The 22,792-nt window shown below is 41.8% G+C and overlaps 1 protein-coding gene across 11 annotated transcripts in view; it reads left to right on the top strand.

Annotated features, from left to right (window-relative positions):
- The window catches only part of ENOX1 (ecto-NOX disulfide-thiol exchanger 1), a 784,997-nt gene that overhangs the window by 485,171 nt on the left and 277,034 nt on the right, over positions 1–22,792 (top strand). The window contains exon 1 of one of the 11 annotated variants that reach the window (XM_077483200.1): positions 19,612–19,765. The exons of 9 other annotated variants lie outside the window; for them this stretch is intronic. In XM_077483200.1, coding sequence (XP_077339326.1) covers positions 19,738–19,765 — 28 coding nt within the window. In that variant the 5' untranslated portion in view covers positions 19,612–19,737. Of the gene's footprint in view, positions 1–19,611; positions 19,780–22,792 lie in introns of those variants that run through there. One more of the 11 variants, XM_077483206.1, reaches the window with a different exon arrangement.

Genomic DNA, 22,792 nt, shown 5'->3' with positions numbered 1-22,792 from the left:
CTAGTTACCATTGTGTCTCATCAATGAAGAGTATTCCCACTGGACTATATGTAATTAATTTTTTACCTCTATGAAATATAGTATCGTTTTCCAACCATCTGTCTTATTTCAGCTGTGTTACCATCATTGATTGTAACAAAATGATTGGCATTTTCTGATTATTTACACGGTTGACGCCTTCATCCTACATCGTTATGTTTTTTATATAACATGTACATAAGGCCTCATGCATACTGGGCGTTTTGCTAACTCACTAATAGATGCCTTTCCTCCTGATAACTTGTAATGCTTGTTAACATGTGTAATGTTTTTAAGTGTCAAGGTCAAGCACTTGGGCATACGTTAATCATTTATTCTGACCATTGAAATTAATTAACGCTGAAGCGCTAAATGCACACATTTTTGCCGAAATGCTGCTGCTCCTGGACGCATTGGGGGTGTTTTTTTCTTTGTTTATTTATTTATTTTTTTCTTTCTCCCTCCAAACCCTTCTAAACACCCATGTGTGCATGGTCATATAGGCTTACATGCTGGGGCATTTAGAGGTTAAACAAAAAAGGCTAGATGCCCCTGACAGCCATGTTAAAGACGCCCAGTGTACATAAGGCCTTTGAGTCATAAACAATGACCCAGGTATTATGTACATTGTGTTCTCTTCCTTACATCTCTGGGCAGTGGTAGTGCAACTTACATTTGTGACTGTAAGTACCTCAACACAGCGCCCTCAAGATACTGATATGGGTGAAATGTATGTCTATGCATGATATGTTTTGTTCTGGTTACTTTATAAGGGTTATTTATTTCATATGATGGTAGCAAGGAACAAACTGCATCATACAACCTCACTAATTGATAAGGGCGTTTGCAGTTTACCTTGATCCTTTCGCTTCCTGGACCATTTTTTGTGCATACATATTTAAATGCTCACATATTTACTATTTTATACAATTTTTTATATCGCGTTATTAGCACAAACTGTTTATCAAACCTATATTTTCAGTAAGAAAAAATATCTTCAGGTTTTCTGTAAAATATAAAAGAATCCTGAGCTGAATAGATGCCAAATATGTCAAGGCTTAAAATTTTGCAGTTTAAAAATGATGACAAAGTATGATACCCAGATTTGTCCATAGGCAATGCTCTTAAAACTTTTAAAGCTCATTAAATTTAGTGTTAACCATAAATACTGGCTCTAGCATTATTCTTCTCATTCTGGCAATACCTAATATGTGTTATGCAGTAATCTTTTACGTAGGCAACCCACTGTATGTGCACATTTGCAGTTGTATTTTTTTTCACCAGGCTCCCGATAACCCTTTAGGCTTGGTTCACACCATTACAGATTGCAGATGGCATATTCCAGGTGCATTTTGCTTTTTTCAATACAAGTTTTTGATCCATTGAAGTCTACGGAACCAAAAAACTGAAAGAAGTCCCTGATCCTTTGTATAAAATGCACAGATGTGAATGTGACTCATATGAAACATTGTTAAATGAACTGTGGTGTGTTTCTGCAAAACTGAAAATGCACTAAAAAATGCATAGATGTGAACCAGGCCTTAATGTGTTTTTAACACTGGCAGGCAGATGCAGACTTCCCAATCATGTGATCACTGTGATTGGAGGATAAAAAAAAACCCAGACATTTTTCATGCCATTTTCATTCCATATTTTTGAGGCTTAAATGGATGTCCGCAGGACCTATATGAGCTAGAGAAACGTGGGGGGGGGGGGGGGTAGGTTTCAGGCGGGTGGGGGGCACATGTGTTTACATGTAGATGTGATTACAGCCACCTGAATCACTTCTACTGAAGTCAGATCTTCAAAATGTTTATATGCTGGTACCACTGCCCCATAATTTGTGCGCTGCAATAAAAGGTTAAAGCTGGGTTCACACTTGTGCAATGCCAGACATCGCATGCAATTCACACCACATTGTCTGTGCCATGTGAATTCAGCCATACAGTTTGTATGGCTGAAATCACAGCGTATTTGCACCAAAATGGTGCAAGACCCTTTTTTTGGACCACACTGGTATCAGATCACATGGGTGTTCAAACCAATGCGATCTGATTCCATGGTTCGCACTGCATTATGCCAACCGATTTGGGGGTGTCATTAACTTTATATTGACACCCGCAGCGGTTCACAAAGAGCAGTGTGAACTGCCTACGAATCAGATGTGATGCGGGAACACGCACAGGAGTTGTGATGGATCCCACATCGCACCAGTGTGAACGGAGCCTAAAGGGTACATATATTATTAGCTCTTTTAATATAGGAAGTTGTAATAGACAGGTCTGAAAATACAACCTCCTATACACGTAATTTCTTTCCTATGGCTTTGTCACAGATTCAGGTCATCGCACTGTTTACATCCAGAGGTGACCTTCATTCAGCTGTTTGTGAGAACTTGGGCAGATGCTTAACTTGTTCTTCATATTCCTAGTCTGTACTTACAGGGCAGAGGGCAGACAAGCAGAATGTAAACAATGCAGTGTGTATCCCTGTTTTTTATCAGACATCTAATGTACAACTACCCTTTAGAAAATCTGCCATTTTTTATTCACACTTTGTGCAGTTTTAATGCATTGTCCAGTGATTCATTGAAATGTAATATGTTACATAGAAAGAGAGAGAAAAGTACAGTTTCTGTTCACTATTGCAGAGCAGTGCAGCCTGCGTATGTGACAAGCAAATATGGCTGCTCTTTTGTATGTGTATTAAAAAAAATACCATATTTAGCGGCGTATAACATGCACGGGCATATAACACGCACATTCATTTTAAGAGGGAAGTTTTAGGAAAAAACTTAAATTTTAAATAAGGAACTTTGAAGCAAAATAAGGGTCGGTGCCCATCTGCAGCCTCACCGTTGCCATCAATGCAGCCTTATCCATGCCCATATGCAGCCTCACAAGTGCCATCAATGCAGCCACATCAGTCCTCATCAATGCAGACACACCATTGCCATCAATGCAGCAGCCTTACCATTGCCATCAGTGCAACCTGATCGATGCCCATCTGCAGCCTAGAGGGGACAGGGGCGGGGCGAGCGCTGACAGATTACATTCAGTGAGAATCTCCTACGATAGACAGAACAGTGGTACAATGGTGGCCCAGGAGACGGGACTTCCTATTACAGAGGCCGTCAAGTCAACAGGAGATTCTCACTGTATATAATCTGATGGCGCTCGTCTTGCCCCCCTCCCTGTCCCCTCCGAGGCAGCTAAAATTGAAATATTGGCGTATAACATACACACTCTATTTGCACCCAATTTTCATGGTGAAAAAGTGAGTGTTATACGCCAATAAATACAGTAAATATTACTTTTTTTAACATTATTTCTTATTTGAATTGTATTTGCATATGACGATGTTACAAAAATGACATATCATTTGCAATAGACCTGTGCTCCAGTGTGGCCTATTAATGGAGATTCAATGGCATGACATGTTGCTTAAACAAGTTAACTCTTTTTGCAATAGATAGGTTTTTTTCTAACACCAGAAAGGTATTTAATAAGTATGTGATATTTTGTCTGAGCTTGGACCTGGTGAAGACTCACAATAAGCACTGTGCATGGCTACCAGGTAGAATCACTGATCTAAGCCTAATGTTAGAGAGGAGACACTGATGTCTTGGGTGCTTGATGTTTGTTTCTTGTACAGTTGCTTTTACTGAGTAAAAACAGCAGCAACTAGAACGTCTGTGTTCAGTACAGATCAAAGAGCACGGAGGAGTTACAGAAAATGACACACAGATGATATATTATTGTTAAAGTGTCACTTACTGATTGTCCTTTTCTCTGGAGCTTACCTCCTATGACGGGAACGTTTTATGAAGACATGACTTTGGAAAGGAAGTTTCCGTGACATTTAGATCAACGGCACGTCATGTTTTAGGAGAACATCATAAAATGTAATAACCACTTGGCAATGCTTTGTGCAGCTGTTTTAGGAATACAGCAATATTACAGATGAACAGCTTTATGACTGTAGAATTTAAACATACCATTGTTTTTGCATGTATTTAAGGCTGAACTATGAGACACTATAAAAGACACAAATTAACGCAGCTCTGTAATCATTAATACATCAATACATATTTTTTTTCACATATATGCAGTGTAAGGAACTGAGCCTGGTGTCGGCTTGCTGCAGTTCCTGTACAGCAGAGCTGAAGTATAGGAGGAAGAAGCAACTTAGGGAGCCAATCAGTTCATGTACAGACAAGAAACATGCTGAAAGGAGTAATGCCGTGTGCACACAACCGTACCTTCCGGCAGACTAGGTCAGACGGAATCAGTCCGTTGGGCAATCCGATCATGTGTGGGCTAATCTGATAATTTTTCGTTAAAAAAAATCAGATGGACCTAGAAATAAAACATGTTTCAAATCTGTCCGACGGACTCAATTCCTATCGGGAAAACCGTTCTTCTATATGCTAGTCCGATGGACTAAATACGACACAAGGGAAGCTATTGGCTACTGGCTATTGAACTTCCTTTTTTAGACCCATCTTACATCATCACATTTAAAATGAACGGACTTTCGAACAGACTAAGCCCTTGTACACACGGTCGGACATTCCGATGGAAAATGTCCGATCGGACCGTGTTGTCGGATAATCCGACTGTGTGTGGGATCCATCGGACTGTTTCCGTTGGAATATCCGACGGACAAAGTTTTAGAGCTGGGCTATAAAACTTTCCGACAACATGATCCGATCGGACTTTGTGCGATTGTGTGTAGCGAATTCAGATCGGACAAAGTGCCACGCATGCTCAGATCGAATTCCTAGACCAAAGCTATGGGCTACTAGCCTGAAGGTAGTCCCGTCGTAATGAAATAACGTCATCACGTTATGTACTATCGGATTTTTCGACAACTTTGTCCGACCGTGTGTATGCAACACAAGTTTCAGACAAAATCCGTGTGTACAAGGGCTTAGACCATTCTTGTGTGGCCAAGTCCATTCATTCGGAAAGTCTGTTGGAACTCTGCCGAAAGTCCGTCAGGAAGACCGTCGGACCTAGTCTGCCGGAAAATCTGGTCTGGTACGTGGCATTAGAAGAGTGACATGGAGATGAGCTCATCATTGTGTTGCTTCTACTTTTACTGTGCAGTCACATGCTGGGGTGGCTCCAGGACGACATGGACTCAGAGGAAATAGGTAGAATGATGTCAGTCATCAGGACATCTAGTGGTAGTGTGGGGGAAATTTGTTCAGGATAGAGTGATGGAGTTTCTAGACCTGCCGAGCTCTGTTAGGAAAAAAAAATGTCACCTTCTTTCCTCTCCTGGAAATAATAGTGTCACCAGCACATGAGATGAGGGGAAGTTTCCCCAATGGAGTCTCAGACAACATGACATAGGTTCTAATCCTTTCACTTTCTATCCAAAACTATAAAAATAGGCAGTTGACATGACATATACCTAAACTGGTAACAGGCCTAGGACTAGCAACCTGACCTTTCCTGTAAAGGATACCATCCCAAAGTACAGTATAAACTTTGATTATCAGTTTGTCCTATTTATATCTAATAACAAAGAATAAGCTTAAGTGTTTTGGATTTGTTGCAGAAGTAATGATGTAAGAAGGCAGAAATATATTTCGTTCATGCTATGGGTAACAGTGAATATGAAAAAAAAGATTTAAACAGTCATTTACTTTGTGATGATAATGCCCAAAATCCTTAATGAAACATTAATGTAATTACTTAGTTCAGTATATTTTTTCTAAACAACTGAACTACTACTAACATCTAGGCAAAATGCATGTATGTTATTATTTTACCTGTCAATGGAGGTGTATTTTTTAAGCTGCTCCTGTAATTTACCCATCCAGGAATCTCAATTTACTGCGTACTGATTGTGCTGATCATTTTCCTGTGAATGGACAGAAGACCTGTATGTTTTGTTTTTTTTCTTCATTGCTTTTATTTCAATATAAAGATCAAACGGGGAAAAAAAGGATACATCTGAAAACATTTTACACACAAATCCTTAACACAGATGATTATAAAGAAAAAATCTGCTAAATGGAATTACAAATGCAATACATATCATTTTAGACCATACGTAATCCTAAACCTATTGTATTGTAATGGTACCGTCTCCCTTTATATTGTACAACGCTGTGCAAACTGTTGGCACTATATAATGTAAAATGTGTATTTTGATGAAATAGAAGCTAAATTAGGCTCAGACTCTCTGATAATTATTATGTTAAAAGATCAGCATCAGTTCAGGGAGAGGGAGGCTGCTTTTCCTTGGCTCCAAGAAGAACTTCTCTTACTGTTCTGGTGTGGTAAGTGTGTTTTATGGAAGGGAGGGGAGCTGTGCTGTGGGAGGGAATCTGTATTATTGGGAAGGGGGAGAGCTCTATACTGGAGGGGTTGGTTTGGGTCTGTTTTTGTTGTACTCTGTATACTGACGTGTGCAATGTGCACTCCTGACTCCTGCACTCAGTGTTGCACTACTTATTCTGTTTTATGCACTCCTGACCCCTATATTCTGTGTCTTGCTCACCCCTGACCCTTGTACTCTGTACATTATTCACTCCTGACCCCTATACTCTATCTGCTCTGCACTCCTGACCCCTGCTGTCTGTGTCTAGCACAGTCCTGCCCCCCTGTGCTCTGTATGCTATGCACTCCTGACCCCTGTTCCCTGTGTGTTGTGCACTACTGACCCCTGGTCTTTGTGTGCTATGCTCTCTTGCCCCTCCTGTGCTCTGTGTGATATACCCTCCCAACCTCTTAGCTCTGTATGTTAAGTGCCCCTGCCCTCTGTCCTTTGTGTGATATGCACTCCTGACCTCTGCATTCTGTGCCTTAGGCACTCCTGACCCCTGCAGGAAGGGCAGGCAGTTGTTTATTGCAGGGATGGAGGTGCCCTGTGCTCTTTCTGTTACAAGCCTGGCAGGGGTAGTGACAGCGGCATCAGTACTCCTGTTAGTCCAGTGCTGGAAGTGACCAGGAGAAAGCTGGGAGGAGGTGTGGGCTTTGTTCTCTCTCTCCCCTCCTCCTTCCTGCCAGTGCAGTGCTCCAGTATTAACCACTTAAGGACCAGCCGCTGCAGTTATACTGCTGCGGGTCGGCTCCCCTGGGTGAATCGCCGTCATGGTACGTCAGCTGATTTAAGAGCTGTTGGGGGCACGTGCGTCCACCCATGATCACCCCTTACAGAGACAGAATGGAGATCTGTCAATGTAAACAGACAGAACGCCATTCTATCAGAAGAGAGACAGATCTGCTGCACCTAAAGGAACAGTGATCAGTCTCCTCCTCCAGACAGTCCCATCCCCCCACTGTTAGAACACACACGAGGCAACGCATCTAACCCCTCGATTGCCCCTAGTGTGAACCCCTTCCCTGCCCGTGACCTTTATACAGTAATCAGTGGCTGATCGCTGTATAAGTGTCAAAAGTGTCTGCCACAATGTGTCAGTCCGCTAAAAATCGCTGATCGCCGCCATTACTAGTAAAAAAAAATAATAAAAATGCCATAAATCTATCCCCTCTTTTGTAGATGCTATAACTTTTGCACAAATCAATCAAAATAGGCTTATTGCAATTTTTTATACCAAAAATATGTAGAAGAATACATATCAGCCCAAATTGATGAAGAATTTTTTTTTGGGATATTTATTATAGCAAAAATTAAAAAATATTGTTTTTATTTCTAAATTGACACTATTATTTTTTTTATAGCGCAAAAACTAAAAACTGCAGAGGTGATCAAATCCCACCAAAAGAAAGCTTTATTTGTGGGTAAAAGAGGACATCAATTTTGTTTAGGTAAAGCGTTGCATAAACATGCAATTCTCAGTTAAAGCAGCGCAGTGCCGTAAGCAAAATATGGCCTGGACATTAAGGGGGCAAATCCTTTTGGTCCTTAAGTGGTTAAGTCATTAGCGGTGTTCACAGACATACAGGAGCGCTGCACTAAGGGGGGGGAGCACAGCCTGCACAGCCCAATGCAGATGTGTCTAGTAGGGGGAAGAGAATCGGGAAGGTGGAGCAAAGTTTCCTCTCTCCCTCCAGCTCCTCCCTCTGGTCAGCGAAGTGCTCCTGTATCTTGTACACACAGCTGCTGGCTTCTGAATATAGAAGCGCTGTCAGATCAGGAATTTACAGGGTTTGTTTACCTGCCCCCATCCGCATCTTTCTTCTGTCATCTTCAACCCCCTGTCCACCTCCCCATCTTTCTTCTGTCATCTTACACCCCCTGTCCACCTCCCCATCTTTTTTCTATCATCTTCAACCCCCTGTCCATCTACCCATCTTTCTTCTGTCATCTTCAACCCCCTGTCCACCTCCCCATCTTTCTTCTGTCATCTTACACCCCCTGTCCACCTCCCCATCTTTTTTCTATCATCTTCAACCCCCTGTCCATCTACCCATCTTTCCTCTGTCATCTTACACCCCTTGTCCACCTCCCCATCCTCCCTCTGTCATCTTACACCCCCTGCCCACCTCCCCATCTTTTTTCTGTCATCTTCAACCCCCTGTTCACCTCACCATCTTTCTTCTGTCATCTTACACCCCCTGTCCACCTCCCCATCTTTCCTCTGTCATCTTACACCCCATGTCCACCTCCCCATTTTTCTTTTGTCATCTTACACCCCCTGTCCACCTCCCCATCTTTCTTCTGTCATCTTACACCCCATGTCCACCTCCCCATCTTTCTTCTGTCATCTTACACCCCATGTCCACCTCCCCATCTTTCTTCTGTCATCTTACACCCCATGTCCACCTCCCCATCTTTCTTCTGTCATCTTACACCCCCTGTCCACCTCCCCATCTTTCTTCTGTCATCTTACACCCCATGTCCACCTCCCCATCTTCTGTCCTCTTACACCCCCTGTCCACCTCCCCATCTTTCTTCTGTTATCTTACACACCCCATGTCCACCTCCCCATTTTTCTTTTGTCATCTTACACCCCCTGTCCACCTCCCCATTTTTCTTCTGTCATCTTACACCCCCTGTCCACCTCCCCATCTTTCTTCTGTCATCTTACACCCCCTGTCCACCTCTCCGTCTTTCTTCTGTCATCTTACACCCCCCTGTACACCTCTCCATCTTTCTTCTGTCATCTTAGACCCCATGTCCACCTCCCCATCTCCTCTTACACCCCCTGTCTACCTTCCCATCTTTCTTCTGTCATCTTACACCCTCTGCCCACCTCCCCATCTTTCTTCTGTCATCTTACACCCCCTGTCCACCTCCCCATCTTTCTTCTGTCATCTTACACCCCATGTCCACCTCCCCATCTTCTGTCCTCTTACACCCCCTGTCCACCTCCCCATCTTTCTTCTGTCATCTTGCACCCCCTGTCCACCTCTTCCCCACATTGGCAGCAGAAATTGGGGGTGGGTTGAAGCACACCCTGCAAGGTCCAGATCTGTCAGTGCAACTGTACTAATAAGCTGGAATAGCTGTAGTGCGGCCCTGATGTAACAGCAGCCTCTAGGGATCAAGTATATGAATGACTGAATACCTTCAGATCCATGAATTATGTATAAATGGGTTTGAAGGTAAACAAAGGCATTCATATGAAGTAGAAATAGAAGTAGAAAACTGAAGCAATGAGAGTGGTGACTCACCACTGTCCTCACTTTAGAAATCAGAACTATGAATGGATTTGCAAACAAATACATTCATAAATGTAAAATAAAAAATAAAAATAGATATATCTCTGTCTTTAAATAGAAGCATAAAATATCTTTTATGACCTTTAGGGTACATTCAAACTCAGCAGTGGTGTGTAATGGGATGACTGCAGTTCTGATGCGCCATTGCAGCACATCTGAGATTTCAACAGCTCTGCCACACCACGCAGAACAGCCCTGTCTGACAAGGAAGGGCAAATGAGCTTTCTCTGCTGCAGTTTCACTTATGCCGCGTAAATGCGATCGGACTATCCGCCGGACAATTCAATCGTGCGTGGGCTCCAGCGGACTTTTTCTTCCCAAAAGTCCGGTGGACTTAGAAATAAGACTTGCTTGAAAATTGTCCGACGGACTCGACTTTTAGCAGACAATCCGTTCGTCTGTGTGCTGGTCTGGGCTAGGGCAGCTATTGTCTACTGGCTATGAATTTCCTTATTCTACGTCATCATGTTAGAATCCGTTGGACTTTTGGAGTGATCGTGTGTGGCCAAGTCTGTTCACTTGAAAGTCTGGCAGATCTCAGCTGCAAAGTCCATCGGATTGTCCGCCAGATAGTCTGATCGTGTGTATGCGGCATTACAGGTCTTCTCCTTACCCTGTGACTGTACAGTGCAAGGAGAAGCAGCACACTGATGGGCTTATGTCTCTGCTGTCTCTTTCTGGCAATGTGCTGCTTGCATTACAGCACTCCTGACTGGCTTCTTGTGCTGCTTCTCTCTTCCCATCTTTGAACTGTGCTGTACAGAAGACTGCAATATGCTAATGCCAGGAACTTGAACTGCTTAAATCTAAAAAATACACTGTTAATGACAAATTTCATGATTAGAGAGGTGCTATTTGTGCTTTTTATAGCTGCCAGAAGGTCAGCTTTAACACCAAAAAAATACTGTATTAATTGGGGTATAACACGCACTTTTTGACCCTGAAAATTGGGTGCAAATAGCGTGTGCATGTTATACACCAGTACTTACATTTTAGCTGCCTTGGAGGGGACAGGGAGGGGGGCAGGACAAGCGCTGTCAGATTACATACAGTGAGGATCTCCTGTTTACTTGGCGGCCTCTGTAATAGGAAGTCCCGTCTACTGGGAAGCCATTGGACCACTGTTCTGTCTATTAAAGGAGAATCTCACTGTATGTAATCTGTCGGTGCTCGTCCCACCTCCTCTCTGTCCCCTCTAGGCTGCAGATGGGCATCGATCAGACTGCATTGATGGCAATGGTGGGGATGCTGCGCTGATGGCAATGGTGAGGCTGCTGCATTGATGGCAATGGTGAGGCTGCTGCATTGATGGCAATGGTGAGGCTTCTGCATTGATGGCAATGGTGAGGCTTCTGCATTGATGGCAATAGTGAGGCTGCTGCATTGATGGCAATAGTGAGGCTGCTGCATTGATGGCAATAGTGAGGCTGCTGCATTGATGGCAATAGTGAGGCTGCTGCATTGATGGCAATAGTGAGGCTGCTGCATTGATGGCAATAGTGAGGCTGCTGCATTGATGGCAATAGTGAGGCTGCTGCATTGATGGCAATAGTGAGGCTGCTGCATTGATGGCAATAGTGAGGCTGCTGCATTGATGGCAATGGTGAGGCTGATGCATTGATGGTATTGTTGAGGATGCTGCATTGATGGCAGTGTTGAGGATGCTGCATTGATGGCAATGGTGAGGCTGCTACATTGATGGTAATGATAAGACTGCTGCATTGATAGCAATGGTGAGGCTGCTGCATTGATGGCACTTGTGAGGCTGCATTGATGTGGACTGATGAGGCTGCATTAATGGCACTTGTGAGGCTGCAGATGGGCACTGACCCTTATTTTGCTTCGAAGTTCTGTCAACGTTTTTTTTCCAGAAACTTCCCTCTTAAAATGAATGTGCGTGTTATATGCCAATAAATACGGTATATCTGATGCTAATTCTGCTTTAAGCTGAGGATATGAAAAACAATGCTCACCCTTTTTTTAAACTGTAGCAGTACCTGCCTCTACAGGTTGATGCCATGTTCTTTCACCTGCACAGAGCCAAGCTGCAGAGTGCCAATCAGTCTTTGTGTGCCAGACATAGGTAGGAACCCTCAATTCTAAGAGTTGGCCTTTCCCTGCACTTTGGGAGTGGCTCGGTTTCAAGTCAGTGTTTGCACTTATTGTCACACACAGTGGCTCCCTAGATCATTTTTTACTTTTCGCTAACAGATTCACTTTGAGGACATATCATTTTGCTGCGGGGATGCCCTGTTTTTTTTTAACATTCCTAGAACAATGCATATTATTGGTAGAATTATGTTTTATGTCCTATGTATTTATACAGTAATTATGTGCCACTCTGTCAGCTGAACAAACAAACCGCAGCAGAGAATATGAAATTGCTGAATTTTTAGGACATGTCTGAACAGTGTGACTGCACAGTAATCTTTAAATGATCCACAAAGCCTCGGAATACAAGTAAATCTGAGCTTCTTGTACATTTCCTAGGCCTCATGGTTATAGGATGACATCTCCCCGACACGAACATGGCAGACCTCTGTCGTCCTTAACCTTGCCATGTTCTTTATGTTAGTCTGCCTCAGGGAGGTCTCATGGAGGAGGTGCTGTAATTGCCCTCAGTTCAAGGAGCACTCTGCATGGAGAAATTCAAACTCGCAAGAATAAAGCAAGAAAGCGCGTGAATTAGCCAGATCTGACTGGCACAAAACAACCACAGTTAATCCATAGGAAATAGGAATATATAAGGCATTTGTCTGCAAGTTTGCTGCACATTTTTCTTGGCTGTGTGTAGCTAAACAGAAATTGTTTCTCTGTAAACACATGATTGTTCGAGTGACTAGGTTTAGCCCTCCTAATACTAACACCGAACGAAAAATTACAGGTATGTTACTGTGTGTATCAACTGGCTCTTTGTTTTTAGAACATAATTCACTGTAGCACAGATTTAGGCACTGAAAGCCACTCATGCCTATCCTAGGTGCTAAAAAAAAAATTTCTGACTACTCAGTAAGCCCTGTAAACACAACTAGACATAAAGCAGATCTGATCGTTTACTTAGGAGTAAGGAGAATGCTTCTTTTTTTTTTTAACCAACATTACTGCTATGTTCCAGTTCATTTGGGGTGAACTTTTTGTAGTCCGTAACAATAGCACCACTTCATCATTGTTCTGTCATGGGCAAAGAGTATTGGATCTTCTGAAGTATTCCTGCGTGCCTAATCAAGGTTTTCCAGCGCTCATAGTTTCCATTTCATACCTACATTGTCAGATTCTTGCATTATTATATTAAATATGTTTGTAATTTTCAATGCTTGGATTCTGTGATGAATCAGTGGAACTTTCTAAAAATGTTAAAAGACAAAGCAGGCCTTTTTTTTTTTTAACTTTGTAGATAATATTGATTACATTCTAAGTCCCCTATTACACAGGCCAGTTTGTTTTTCCTGTGAGGGGATCTCTCTGCTGATCCCCTGCTGACCGGAGTGGGTGGATGACAGGTCCGTGTCCGCTCCAGATTGGACACAGCCATTGGGCAGTCTGATGTAAATAGACTGACTGTCTATTTACACCCGACTGCCCTCTGATCCAGCCACACGGAGAGGAACGGGTTTCCTTCCATTTGTTTGTGCCGGATCAGATTGGAGGTAGATGGTTGTAAATGGACACAAGTTTGTTTACATCCGCCCCTCCATAGAAGAGAATGGAGGGTCCGATCTGGTCCTCATGAAAAATGGAGAGGCTGACCGTATCGGACCACTTGTGTGAAAGGGGCCTTTTTTTTAAAAAGGCAACTATTTTTAAAGAGAACTGACAACTTTTCTTTTTTTTTTTGTAGGCATAGATCATAAAATATCTGTAAACTTTCCATAGACAATTGAAGATTGCTACAGACAGCAATGTTCTCACACCAGCCCTTGCCCCAGTGGATCTTCCAATGCCATAATTTCATTTTAAATGCTTATTGACCTTCATAAAATATTTTTTAATTCTTCCTAGTGATTAATAAAAGTTGAAATGCCTTTTTACATTTTATGTTCTTACATAAAAGTCTTATCAAGGTAATACTTTATAACCTTCAGCAGTTAATATACATCACACATGCTTAGAAAATACATTTTGGTTCTAGGTCATTGCGTCTGAATACGTAGCTGCAATACATGCCATACACGTGTGGCTGTTAGAGGTAGCATATGTGCTTTATATGTATCCCTGAAAGGACATTATTTCTCACCCTAGTATTAAGGCCAAGAAAGGAGCGCGGACAGTTCTCTCAAGGATCACTGAAATTGCAATGTCCATGGCAGCAGAAATTGTACAGCTATATTAGCTCATCTTGATAGATTTGACCTGGCCTGGCTGTTGCTCTAAGAAGATTGGATTCAATCTTGAGCATACAAACTGTCTTACTGTTATCATGGAAGAAGGAAAAATTAGGCACAGAGGCTCGGTGATCAGCACCGTTGTTTTTTCTGGCTCGGGGATGCTATGTTGGTTTTCCTTCAGGACAGAGTAATGTCTGTAGTGAAGTTTGTTCTCCTTTTGTATGGATTTCATCAGGGTGCTGCTTTTCTTCCTTCACTTTATAGTAACATAACGGTAGGTGACTAGGCTTCTGTCTACATTGGCTCAAGTCTTTTTGTAGTAATGACTTTGACTGTGTTTATGGCACCATTAGGGGAAAATTCTTTTCTTATTAGTTCACGCTTCTTAATACGGCAAAAATTCGTCCACATCTATAAATGGATGGAATAGAGTCCTACTGATTAGATTTGGGCACTGCAGCCAATTTATGAGTAGACGTCATAAACAGGTTTGCTGATTGCGCTCAGTGTGATGAAAGTGCTTTAAACCCTTCCAGCTGGTAAGTCAACCACAAGGCCAATATTGTTCTTACACACTTTCCAGGAGGTTTTGTAAGGACAAATGAACATCGAAAAAAAAAATATGGCAAAGTATGGAGGAGCCTTAGAGCTACTGCTTGCTCTTCCTTAATGTAAAAGCATTCTTTACACAGTTCTGCTTGATTAAGTGACAAATTGGAATGCACAGGCTGCGGCAGCCCCAATGTATATGTTCAGCCAACAAGACTTAAAATGATTATCCATTCCAGTTTTACTTTCCATAACAGATGCAAGCTGTGTGACAGGGGGATTAATCTAGACTTTAGCACCAGTAAATGTGCTTAATGTATTCTCTCTTGTTTTCAAAGCCATGCAAGGCTGATTTGTCTTGCAGAGAAGGAGTTAAACGCTCTCTCACATTTCAATTACCTGGACATGTTTCCCTATCGCTGTTCTTTGTCTGCGCTTTTATTTAGTTTGATGTTACATCCTTAAACAGTCACTCTGTACATTGTTCCGATAACCCGCAAATCAGTTTGCCCACGTTATACAAATTAGCAGGAGACCTCCATCATTGTGCTCACCACAATGGCTTACGGTGTGATGTCCCTTTTGCTTTGTTTCTATGGCTTTGTAATGAGGCAATCTACTACTGCTCACTTGGCATGGCCACTAAGAAGAGGGACATCTAAAGAGCAACGTTCCAAAGTGAATTGGTTTTTGTCATTTTTGAGAGCCGCATAAATAGTTTCCAAAAGGATGTCTTTTACTTTTCATATAGCTTTGCTTTTTTCTAGTCTGTTTAGATCTTAGCATTAAACTGTGATTGTACTGAAGTGCAACTGCAATCCATATGGATAGTGATAGGTGAATGGCCAGCCTTTTACACATATACTGTAAAAGTAACAAAACATATGGGCAGCACAGTGGCTACTTGGTTAGCACTTCAGCACTAGGACCGTTGGTTCAAATCCCAACCATGGCATTACCTGCATGGCATGTTCTCTCGTGCCTGCACGATTTCCTCCAGGTACTCCGGTTTCCTCTAATAATCCAAGGACATTCTAGTAGGTTAATTGGATCCTGTCTAAAATGGACCTAGTATGTATGAATGTGAGTTAGGCCCCTTTCACACATGCGGACAGTATGTCCGTATTTCATCCATCCGTTTGCGGATGAAATACGGACATACATTCATCCCTATGGGATAGCGGGTGTCTGCGGATGTCCGCAGACACCCGCTATTGTCCGCCTCCGCTATTGTCCGATTCTGCAGACGGAGGAAAATCCTATTTTTCTATCCGTCTGCAGAGCGGATCGGATGAACACGGACAAACTGTCCGTGCTCATCCGATCCCCATAGAGGAGAGCGGAGAGCTGACAGGGCGGTCCCTGCACAGTGTGCGGAGACCGCCCTGTCCGCTGCCGGCTCAGCGGGGACAACGGAGCGATCCCCGCTGAGCGAGCGGATCATCACGGGGCGGATCATTACTGATCCGTCCCGTGTGAAAGGGGCCTAAGGGGTCTTAGATTTGTAAGCTCCTTGAGGGCAGAGACCGATGTGAATGTATAATATAAATATGTAATGTACTGTGTAAAATTGATGGCACTATACAAGTACCTGTAATAAATAAATGTACTGTATACTGTTCTATTGGGAGTATTCCACCTAAAAACAAAAATTTAATATATTGCAGCTTACAAATCTATAGATGAAGTGGCTGCATTGTTTTTTGTTTTGTTTTTTACTTCTTTTTTTATAGACTTTTTCACCTGGTAATCCAGCCAATAACGTACTTCAGGTCTTAGGCTGTCTGCATCCTGGATGAAGTAGTAAAACTGGCATTTTGGATAGCAGCATTGTCAGTCTGGGGGGGAAGGTAGCGCTAAACTGCCCATAAATGAGTTCGTTTTTTTTGTTCAACCAGCAGGTTTAATGAAATATACGGACCCAATTCCCCCATCCATAAGTTTGATGTGGATGGAGAGATTGTCCCCACTGAGCTATGATAATCGGGCCACCATCAGAATACACTGATCAGCAATGGCGGCTATAGCCTGCAGAACTGATCGCATGGAAATTTTCCAACAGGTTGGTTGAACAGAAGTTGATTTTTGGATATATTATATTTTTTTCAATTCTCTATTTTTATTCATGACACAGCAGCAGTGCAGAAACTTTAGAAATAACATTCAGGGGCTCAGCAAGAGAGGACCACATACCATCCCAGGACCAGTTTAAAGCCTCTCTAGGTCTATCAAAGTAACCATGTCCAGACAGGAAGAAATGGTTTATGTATCCGAGAATGCCCCAAGTGACTAGGCAGACGGTTGTCTCTGCACCCCGTGTTACTTTTTAAACTCAGTAAAAGGTAGAGAGTAAAGAAGCTAAAGCATGGGGGAAAGAGAGAGAGAGGTGAGGGAGAAAGAAAGAAAAAAAGAAAAGGGGAACGTAGAGTGAAGAAGGAAGGTAGAGTGAAGAGATAGTTTCTATCCTCTCCCCCATCCCTCCTGACCCGGCAGTTTCAGTGGGGTGACCTACAGAATCTGCAGGAAGACCGTTTAGCCCATCATATTCTTCTGAGTAATTAAATATGTACCAGTAGAACCACTTTTTGAGAAATTTTTCTTGATTTTTCTTGAAGGCCCCTTTCTGTGGCTACCAAGTCCTATAGCTCATTGACCCTTCTCAACCAGACATATATTGATGGAGCCTGTGTCTCCTTCCAGAAAAGCGGAATGCAGCTTTTCATGGCAGTGAGCAATTATGGTAGAATGGAGTGGCTGTAGGTCTTCCCAGAGATATGCGGGTGATGCAGGAGGAAAAATGAAATTTATGGGAAATATGGCAAACTTCCAACAAGTAATGCATGGAGCAGCAAGACCAGAAGAAGAGAGCCAGTGTAGATCGACTTCTGTTCAACACCAATGACCATACATGGATTGAAATTTGTCCAGTATATGCTGAACTGGTTGAATTTCGATCCATGCATGGCCTACTTTAGACTAACAAATTAAAGCTGAGCTCCAGCTAACCCTTTATAAGCAGTTACAGCATCTTCATTTTCCTTTTGGGATAAAAGGTTTACATAAATAGAAAAACCTGATCATTGTAAGCACCCCTGCCAGTGTTAAATGGTTTGCCTGGACCCGCTAACTGCCACTTTGTCTGGACAGCTTGGTCTGTTAAAATAGATTGAAAAATAACAGACTTAGTGGCAGGATCACCAGGTGAAAATAAAGGAAAACACTCTTAAAAAAGAAAATGAATGCAACCACCCAATTTTAGATTTGGTGAACTGCAATCTGATACATTTGTATTTTTTTGTATTTGGTTTTAATATTAACTATAAATGTAGTTTCATGTTAAACTGCAGTGTGATACTTTTCTTTTTAGAACTATAAGACGGCTTTTACACTGCCGCGCCCATTGCGTCGGGGTTAAAATGCCGCTTTTTAGCGGGGTTTTACTTTCGGATTTGCGACTACCCCCGCTAGTGGCCGAGAAAGGGTTAAAACTGCCTGCAATATGCAGCAATAGTGGCGTTTTGCCGGTGGAATAGCCACGCTGCCCCATTGATTTCAATGGGGAGCAGCGGTGGAGGAGCGGTAAACACACCGCTCCTTCACGCTCCAAAGAAGCTGCTGGCAGGACTTTTCCTGACATCCTGCCAGCGCACCGCTCCAGTGTGAAAGCCCTCGGCAGTTTGAGGGCGGATTGCAGGTGCTATTTCTAATGCTATAGCGCCTGCAAAACACTCTCGGTATGAAAGGGGACTTAAAGGAGAAGTCCAGCCTAAGCTTGTTTGGCTGGGCTTCTTCTGTGGGTTACAGATGTGCAATTAGTTTTGCAGTCCTGTAACAGAAATTAGTCCAGGCACCGTGTCATCCTGACAATGGAAGTCTGGATCCACCAGATGCCTGGACTGATGCCCGTTTTAGCCTCTCAGCGAGCCGCAGAGAGCCTGAGGCGGCCTCTCCCCGCCCCTCCACATCTCAGTGCTCCATTGACAGTCAGCGGCTCTCTGCTTGGGGATCTGTGCAAACCGAACCATCGGTGGTGTTTGGTTGTCAGTGTAGAGATGCCAGGGGACAGATGCAGCATCAGACCGATGCTGCATCCACCCAGTTAAGTATATTGGAGGAAAAAAAACCAAACCCACACTTCTCTTTTAAACTAGTTTTTGTACATGGAGCAATTTGTCTTACAAAAAAAGGAGTGTAGAAAAGCACCAATCTCTGTTATTGGAACAAGTGGATGAAAAAGTAAACTCCCAAACTCTAAAATCTTGAGGATACATAGATGTTTTTATAAGAACATTGGTTCCTTTTGATTAATGACAGTTGTTTTATTCAAAAGAATTTTGCTTTTGATCAGTGTTAATATACATTGCCACTGATGCACTGAACTGTATCTAGAGTTTTACATATTATGCCAGCATTAAGCAATACAGAGATTTGATGTCTGAATCCGTTCCAACTGAGCTGGTACAGCTAATGAAGACCTTTGAGGATCATTTATAGATAAGGAAAAATAATTGTATAGCCTCCTGCAGGTGTTTGCTGCAGTTTTCTTAATTTTGCTAGAAGTTGAGTAAATTTTAATGTAGAGAACTTTGCCTGTTTCCAGCCAGAATGCCTTCTCTGAGTCTCTTAATGGCTGCGCAAAGTATTTAAATGCAAATATTTTAACCTTGGCCAATGTACTTCATTGATTCAGACACAATGCAAGTCTAATCCAATATCTGTCTTTCCTTTCAATGAAGATATTTTGTGCTTTTATATGCTATAAAATCTGCGTTACGGCCAGGTGTGCTGTTACGCTTTGCGGATTTCTACACCATTTCCTTCATTGCCAAAAGCCAAATTCCTTAGTTTGATGTTGCAGTGACCTCATTATCAACACCTTTGTTTAAAAAGTAACAAGACTACTATTTGTGACCTTCCAGATACATATGTTAAATGGTAATTTGCTGCTGGTTTACACTGGTTACACTCTGTTTTGTACTTCTTCAAGGTCTATCAGAGTGGCTGTAATGGATTTGTTCACACGAATATGTCACTGATTTACCAAGGCATCTTAATGACACTTGACCGGTTCATAGCAGAAGGCTTTCCTTCTTGGCAAGGTGTGTTTTACATCACTTAGAGTACTGTTTGTGAAGTGAAGGTGGCTGGTATAAACCTGTACGCTCTCTGACTTGTCTAATTCCTGCCGAGTTCAAGACACCATGATTACCAGTTCAGCCCTGATCCTAGGTGAGGAACGCACAGTGAGTATGTAGTATAGAAGGGGGGCAAAGCTAGCCTGTTCTATGGGTAATGACTGACACCATCTGTTGATACATTGTAGCCCTCTGTGATCTTGTTCATGAAAAAATAATAATTTCAAAGTAAAACTATTTACAATGAAATAATTTGGACAACCATTTTTGCAGGTGCATACCCTTGTATTGGTTGAAGCAATAACATTTTTCAAACTGATTTATGAATGGGAGACGCTGTTCCTGGTGGAAACTCATTGATGTAATGTTAAAAAAAAGTATCTAAATCAGTTTAGATTCCGGTGGGCCTTAGTATTTTTTTTTATTGGTTGAACTAGATGGACTTGTGTCTTTTTGTAATCAGACTAACTACATAGACTAACAATGTTAGGGGGATATGATCAATATATACAGTATAAATACATAAGTGATCCATATAGTGAACTTGGTGTTGAGTTATTCACTTTAAGGTCAACACAGAGGACAAGAGGGCACTCGTTACGTTTTTCTCCCCTGCTGGAGCCATTTCTATCAGGCTTTATTTGTTTTTGTTTTTTTGCCTTACTCTGAATCAACTGTGGGTATACGATTATATATATATATATATATATATATATATATATATATATATAATGTAAAATATATGTGTGTATATATATATATATGTATATATATATTGCTTCTAGTGATTGAACTGGATGGACTTTTTTGTTTTGTTTTTTCAACAAAAAAAATATTAAACTATGTTACCAAAGAGAAAACTTCTATTGCTGGGTATGCCTATAATGTATTTCTGTAATGTGCATGTCTGGTCAAAACTTTTTTTTGTATTGCCCTGAATGGAGTGAAGAAACTTTAAAACCCACTGTATTTTTATGCTATCTGGAGCCATATTAAAGAGATTTCCCCCTTCGTTCCTGTCTTAGTGACAACAGTTCCACCAACCACCTACATAGATTAAGATAAAAATAACATGAATTATAATAAAAAATGTGGGTCGCTTTTATTCCTATTATAGCGAATGTACACATCCCTTGTAATAGAAAAAAAAGCATGACAGGACCTCTTAAATGTGAGATCTGGGGTCAAAAAGACCTCAGATCTCATATTTACACTAAAATGCAATTAACAAATAAAAATAAAATTAAATGTAATTTGAAAAAAATGTTTTCCCTTTAAGAACATTGGGCGGAAGGGATGTTTGACATTGCTGCCACCCTTCAATGCTATGGAGTCGAGCGGGGGCCATCATTCCCTCACTCGGTATCCAGGCTGTGAGGGGAGAGGAACCGATCTGCTCCGCCGCTATCAACGGCTGCGGTAAGCAATGGAGACAACCGAAGTGCGGCGGGGGGCCCTCTTTCGCCCTCAATAAAAGTGATCTTGTGGCGAATCCGCCTCAGAGACCACTTTTAACCTAAAGAGGACAGTCTGCTGTTTTTAAAAATACTGGGGTTATGGCAGCTAGCTGCTGCCATAACAACAATATTTAACGTCAAATTAATGAAGTATAATGACAGCAGCTGGTCCTTATGTAGTCAACTGAGCCCTGGATGGCAGTGAAAAAAGACAAGGGTTCTGAACTTTACTCATTCTACCCAAATGTTTTAATTTTTATTAATTTTTTTACAAGTGGCTACACTGACATATTTATGCATTTATTGCATCAACTTACTTTTAAAGCAGAAATGTACTCTCTCTCTATCAACATTGACTATTTTTAATTGTATGCTGCTAGCATTAGTAAATAGATAGGACAATATATTATATTTACTTGTTTTAATAATTTTTTTAGGAGTCTGAAAGTGATATTAGTCAAACATTTTTTCTTTAAAAAAATAACAAACTTGTTATATAGAATGCATGAAGGTAAAAAAAACCTTCAGCCTTTACAACCACTTTAAAGTGTTACTAAACCTCAGGAGCCTGCATTCACTTTATCTAGTTTCCCATTCCCATTCTAGTTTACATAGAACATGGAAATGCAAATATATAGTAAATATAAACTGCTAAATATCTTTTCTCATCAGCAGTATATAGCAGGCTCGAGACTTCTGTCAGTTCCTGGTTAAAGCTTGCAGGAGGAGTTTTCATACTGCACCGAGTTGTACTGGAGGCAGGATCCCTGACCATCTGTCTGGACAATGCTGATTGGCCCTGTGCTGATCATTCATTCTCCCAAGGAAAAAAAAAAAGCTCTAGCAATACACATCAGACTGAGCATGTGCAGCCTGACACCAAAGGCTCTGTCTTACCCAGACATGTTCTGGAGTCAGTGGAAGAATAGGAGGACTTGTGCATACAGAGTCAAGCAGCCTTTTTACACAATGCAGAGGATTAACCCCTTAGGTTCCACTGTGACTATAACAAGCATGCTTTTCTGCATATACAGATTGATTTTACTGTTGTGGATTTAGTGACACTTTAAGGAGAGGCGGAGGGTTTTTCACAGCAAAGCATACCCTCCTGCCTGCATTCCTGGGCAGGGGCAGATGGATTCCAGGAAGAAAATGCTATATGAATCCTCTGCCCTTACACAGCCAGAAATGGTAGGTGGTGTTTTTCAACGTAATTTCTCAGCAAAGTAAAGCATGGAGAAGTGGATGGCTATTTGAGTTTACTTTGAATATTGAAAACAAATTAAATAGTGTTTTTGGTGTTCAGGTGCTGTGTAGTTCTATTTTAAAGGCTAAGTTCACTTAAAATTTTTTTATTTTTTTCATGCAAAAAATGTGCATTTATTTATTTTTTTACAGGAGCCTGCAGAGCATTCACCTGCGATCAGCAGGTTGTGAGTGCATAGTCAGGCTCCTCTGGACTGTCAGTGTAGCTCTCTGCCTGTACCTCCCATACAGGCAGGCAATTACTGAAGTCCAGGTGGATCAATGACCTATAAAAGTGCTCACCATCACCCTTGCAGTTCATTGGAAACTATAAGCTGTCTGCCGTGATGGCAGGCAATACTTGTGCTTCATTCATTCACAGAACTATGTGAATGAATGATGCAGCTGGGTGGGCAAAG

This window comes from Lithobates pipiens, unplaced genomic scaffold (assembly GCF_037356315.1).
Source record: "Lithobates pipiens isolate NorthernLeopardFrog02 unplaced genomic scaffold, aLitPip1_a1.2 Scaffold_16, whole genome shotgun sequence".
Classification (NCBI taxonomy): Eukaryota; Metazoa; Chordata; class Amphibia; order Anura; family Ranidae; genus Lithobates; species Lithobates pipiens.
The sequence above is the reverse complement of the archived record's forward strand: the minus strand, read 5'-3'. Positions and strand labels throughout refer to the sequence as shown.